The sequence below is a fragment of the Crassostrea angulata genome, chromosome 1, assembly GCF_025612915.1.
Source record: "Crassostrea angulata isolate pt1a10 chromosome 1, ASM2561291v2, whole genome shotgun sequence".
Taxonomy (NCBI): domain Eukaryota; kingdom Metazoa; phylum Mollusca; class Bivalvia; order Ostreida; family Ostreidae; genus Magallana; species Magallana angulata.
The window spans coordinates 55219244-55224821 of NC_069111.1; the positions used below are offsets into that span (position 1 = coordinate 55219244).

The 5578-nt window shown below is 41.8% G+C and overlaps 1 protein-coding gene across 1 annotated transcript; it reads right to left on the reverse strand.

The window, feature by feature from the left end:
* Nucleotides 1-575: 575 nt before the first annotated feature.
* Nucleotides 576-4796, reverse strand: LOC128168942 (NF-X1-type zinc finger protein NFXL1-like). The gene is made up of 4 exons (XM_052835112.1): nt 4718-4796; nt 4325-4444; nt 3825-3953; nt 576-3613 (listed from the first exon to the last, which is right to left on the reverse strand). Exons 1-4 carry the CDS (start codon nt 4770-4772, stop codon nt 636-638), a joined length of 3282 nt encoding a protein of 1093 aa, XP_052691072.1. The 5' UTR covers nt 4773-4796; the 3' UTR covers nt 576-635.
* Between the last annotated feature and the right edge of the window lie 782 nt (nt 4797-5578).

Sequence of the window (5578 nt, forward strand, 5' to 3'; positions counted from 1 at the left end):
TGGTTTCGTGCTGGATTTGTGTTTTGGTTACAAATCCTGCTGGTGTTTTTAAAAAAAAAATTGTGTTTAAATGTTTGTTGATATAACTTGTTGAACTATTGAAAATGTTTGAATTTGTCGTTATTGATTTCAGCTTCTAGTATATGCACACTGTTTTCTGTTCTTATTGCTAGTGTATTACTAGCAATAAGAACAGAAAACAGTGTGCATATACTATGATACAAAATTAAATTAAACAATATAACTGCATTGAAATTGATATGCATTAACATGTGAAAATTTAATATAATACAACTATATTTTGATTTACTCCTCATGACCCTTTTCAGAAAGCGTGTAAGTTTTTTTAATATAGCAGGAATATACTTGTACAAGAACTCTCATGAAAAAGACCTTATAATATCTGAGTTGTCAATTTTTGTTTGAGCCAGAGCATTTCGAGGCTATAGACATTTAAATCCCAATGATTCCTGCATACTTACAATCCTGTGGGCCCACTTTCTTACCGATTCTATTTACATTAATAAGAAATAAATAAGGACAAAGAAAAAGAGAAGGAAAGAGCACACGTGGACATCAATGTGAATGGCTTTATTCCATGTACACATATATTACACAAACTGAGGAGACTGTCTCTACTTCTGCAGGCCGTATTTACAGTCGTATGCGCAGTCCACCGCGCACTTCTGTCCGTGGATGATCTTGTACACGAACCTGGCGTCGCAGTGGGGGTGGTTGGTGCACTGTGGGGGCTCCGGGCAGTGACACGAGTACTTACATCCCACCTGGCACCTCTTCTTCCCGATCCTCACGTACTTATACTGGACAGTGCAGTATTCGTCTGGGTGGGGACACACAGGTTTGGGGGGACACTTACAGTCCAGTTTACAGCCGAGGGGACACTGTCGACCATTGACGTACTTGTAAGTGAAGACCTGCTGACAGAGACCTGTGTACTTCTTGTAGCGAGGAATGGGCGGGCATTTGGGGGACGGGGGACAGTAGCATTTGTGGGTACACTTGATCGGGCAGGTGAGTCCATGGATGGCCTTGTGCTTGTACACAGGGACACACAAGCCCTGGTACCCAACATCCGTCTTTACCGGGGGACACTTGGGTTTGGGTGGACAGTGACACACCCTGACGCAACGCACTGCGCATACCTTGCCAAATATGGTCTTGTATTGGTAGACGGGTTTACATAGGTTATCATACTCTTTGTATTTTTCACACTTAGGCAATGGTGGACAGGTACATTCCATGTCACAGGCGATGGCGCATTTCTTGTTGTGGACCATCTTGTATTTGAACACGGGGTGACACAGTGCGCCGTACGTTTCGTGTTTTTCCAAGGAAGGACAGAGAGGAGGGGGTGGGCAATGACACACGGCTTCACACTTGATGGGACAAGACAGGGAACCAATCTGTTTGTACGTAAACTTCGGTGTACACAAATGCTTATCCGACTCCAAGATTTCTGGACAGGTGGGAGGTGGTGGACAGAAACAGTCAGGTACGCATCTCACCGGACAGCGGTTTCCATAGATACGCTTGTACAGGTATTTCGGTTTGCAGTATCTAGACGAGCCTGCGTATGTTGGCATGGTCGGACATTCAGGTACCGGAGGACATCTGCACTTGACGTTACACTTGACGGCGCAAGTCAATCCATTCAGGACCTTGTATTCGTAAGTCGGCTGGCACAGCTTCCTGTTGACTACCGGACATTTTGGGAAGGGCGGACAGTGGCATTTTGTAATACATTTGACTGGACATCTCTTTTCATGGTATGTCTCGTAGACAAACTGTCTTGTGCACAGTCTTCCGTACTCAGAATGGTAAGTAGTGGGAGCACATCTTGGAGGTTTTGGACATTTACACTTCAGTTTACAATCGACAGCACAAATCAAACCGTTGATAGACTTGTAACTATAGACGGGGTGGCATGTTTTAGCGTACTTCGTGGGACATTTGGGTAGTGGGGGACATCGGCACTTGACATCACATGAAACAGCACATCTCTTTCCATGGAAGGAATCGTATTTAATGTCGTGGTAGCAGAGGTCCTGCATGCTGTCGTAAGCAGGAGGAAGAGCAGGACATTCCGGTAAAGGAGGACAGCGACACTCCACAATACACTTGTAGGGACAGCTGATTCCGTACTTGGGCTTCGTGAACAGGAACCGTACTCGACACAGGTGCGCGTTCTCTTTGCTAATGTCTGGACATTCGGGTTTAGGGTCACAGGAACATTTCTCCACACACTTGATAGCACAAAGCTCTCCATGGATTTCCTGGTAGGTATAGTGAGGCTTGCAAACACCACGCTCGATTTCTCTCATCTTTGGACACTCAGGGAGAGGCGGACATTTGCACTTAATGTGGCAAGATATGGGGCAAAAGTTGCCGTGGATGTTCTTGGATTTGTAAACTCTCTGGCATAGGTGGGAGTACTCGCCATATTTCTCGAGAGAGGGACATTTTGGAATACGCGGACATTTACATTTATAGCTACAGCTCACTGGACATTTGTTGCCGTGGATTTCTTTATATTTGTAGTAGGGCTTGCATACATCCACATAGCCTCGGTACTTCCTGCGACATTTTGGGACCGGTGGACAGCGGCAGATATTCCTGCAAGACACAGCACACCTCTTGCCGTGGATGTCTTTGTAAGAGAACACTGGTCTACAGAGTCCCTTGTATCCGCCGGTGTACCTGTTGACCGGACACTTCGGGAAGGGTGGGCATCTACAGGTGAGGTCGCATCTGACAGGGCACTTCTTGCCGTCAAAGTCTCTGTACGTGTAAACGGGAGAACAGTAATTTTCGTAGTTGGAATACGCCTTTGGACATTTTGGTTCAGGGGGACATCCGCACTTCACTTTACATTTGATAGGACAGCGTTTGCCATGGCGCATCTCGTATTCATAAACGTGGCGACAGAGGCTGAATTGGTTGTAGTACTTCAGGTCTGGGCACTGTGGTGGAGGAGGACAGAAACATTTGGACACACAGCTGACGGGGCACTTCCTGCCGTTGATGCGTTTGTAGCTGTAGATCCTGGGACAATACCTCAAATATCCACGGTACTTGATCTCGCATTTTGGAGCGGGTGGGCAGGCACAGATGGTTCGGCATTGGACAGCACACTTCTTGTCGTGAATATCTTTATAGATATAGCGCCTGTAGCAGAGTTGTCCGTAATTGGCGTATACGGGGGGGTAGGCAGGACACTTTGGGAAGGGTGGACAGCTACACTCAAGTTTACACTTGGTGGGGTACCTGCCTCCGTAGACCGTGGCGTAAGTGTACTTTGGGTGACACAGGTTTCCGTATTCCCCAGTATAGGTTGGACATTTCGGTACAGGTGGTAGTCGACATGAATACTTGCACCTGACCATACAGCGCTTGCCCCCGTAGATGTTGATGTACCTATAGGATACCGTGCAGTAGGAGTGGGGGCGTCGACAGACCGGCGGTTTGGGACAGGTACACTTGTATGTACATCCGGTCTGGCAGAGCCCGTATTTGGTTTGTTCCAGTTTAGGCTCTACCGTACAGAATCGCCTCTTTCGACAGGGTTCCGGAGGAGGACATTTATTTTTAGGCTCTATTAAAAAGAAGAGGAAAAGAGGCTGGGATATTAATTGGAGTCTAATAGTACTAGTGCACAATTTTCCTCCTAAATCCAAACAAATAGAGATGAATCAATGTGATTCATTGAATTTTTTATTAGATGGCAAAATTTTTTCTCTAGATAGATGTAAATTTGTTGCACAGTTATTTCGGTTATCTAAATGGCTGTTTTTCTTTTAACTCACCTGGACAGCAGACCTTGATTTTCCAGGTGTCAGTACAACTAAAGCCGTATGGACACTTTTCCTTGGAACATTTGAAGAGTGCGCCATTCGTGGTCAAATATGGAGTACTATACGAACAAGGATTTCGCGCTAAAAAAATGTAGAAAAAAGGACACTTAAAACTTGGCCTTTGAGGAAAATAGTTTTTGTAATCCTGTATTATACGCATCGTTTTTTTAAGTTATTCTACAATTCATTCTGTCAGCATTTATCTTAATCTGAAAATAAAATCATAATTTGATCATTTTGATTTATCTGTTGAAATAGCATATGATTTTAATAGAAGACGAAATGAGAGAAGAAAAATATAATAAGCATTTTTATTATTTCTTTATATTTTACAATTACAAATACGTTTTCTATAGAAAAGGAAAAACGTTCATTTATGTAGTCAACATGGTCTCCCTTAATATAAACTCTATTCAATAACTTCTTTTTTTAAGTGATTAAAAAAAACCTACCCGCGCAGCAAAATTCTCTTTCGCAGTAAAACCCATCAGGACACCCGTTCTTGTGGACACATTTCACCGTTACTCCATAGCGGTCAGTCAGAGCGCCAAATTTGCACACATTACTGCATTCTAAAAGAAAAAAATAACAGTAGTTTTTTTCAAGGAAAAATTTTATTTTCCAATTTTGATGATAAATTCTAACAAATGTTTTAAGAAAATAAACTTTAACCAAATAATACCGTAACTAAACACTTTGTTCATTAAAAAAAACCACACACTTCATTTATAATAGCAAGCAGCAACAGTTACAATTAACAGAAACTAACGAAATTCTGATTATTTATGATAATTTAAGATTTTTAAAATGAATATTAATTGAAATACAAGATACAACTGCATTACTTGCTAATTGTAAAAAGACAAAGAGCACCAACGCAGTTGTTATTGCTCCCATCATTTAGTCTGGCAGGGTCTTTCCTAAGTCGTGTTTTATACCCTTTTGAATCGATATTAATGTTTCGACTCATTTTTCTGGTACCACTTACTATTCATACAACAGTAAGTACAAGTGAGTACACAAAAAAGGGGGGATTGTATATGTTGTTTTCTCGCTTGGATAGAGATAACTACGTGTAGACAGCGTCCCGTGAATGGACAAGAGCCGGTTTCTATGATAATTTGTAAGCATTGTTAATTTTAATTCCGATGTTTTACACCTATATACATACACAGTGTAACCAGACCTACATATATCAAGATCAAAAGTCCAATATCCGACTGCACGTAATATAACCTTTCCCAAATCCCTCAGCATGTACAATGTCTGATGAATCTTGAATATGAACCACAGGGTTGAAGCATATTGGTTTCTCGCAGGAACCTAACACAGAATAGAAAAAATCCACCGACCAAGAAATCTAAACAGTCTAAGCTATTCTAAGTACCCAAGCCAAGTAAATATAACCATCCAAAGAGGATAGATCTATACAGCCAAAGTAAATCTTACCGTATAAAGAGAAAAATATATATACAGCAATAGTAAATCTAACCGTATAAAGACGATAGATCTATACAGCCAAAGTAAATCTAACCATCCAAAGAGGATAGATCTATACAGTCAAAATAAATCTAATCTAACCATCCAAAGAGGATAGATCTATACAGCGAGAGTAAATCTAACTATCCAAAGACGATTGTATAAAGAGGATAGATGAAAACAGCCAAAGTAAATCTAAGCACATAAAGGGGATAGATCTATACAGC

Coding starts and splice junctions, on each gene's coding strand:
- LOC128168942 (XM_052835112.1), bottom strand. CDS start 4,772: ATGATGGGAGCAATAACAACTGCGTTGGTGCTCTTTGTCTTTTTACAA. Junction 4,445..4,717: donor TGTCTTTTTACAATTAGCAA/GTAATGCAGTTG, acceptor TTTTTCTTTTAG/AATGCAGTAATGTGTGCAAA. Junction 3,614..3,824: donor AATCAAGGTCTGCTGTCCAG/GTGAGTTAAAAG, acceptor TCTTTTTAATAG/AGCCTAAAAATAAATGTCCT.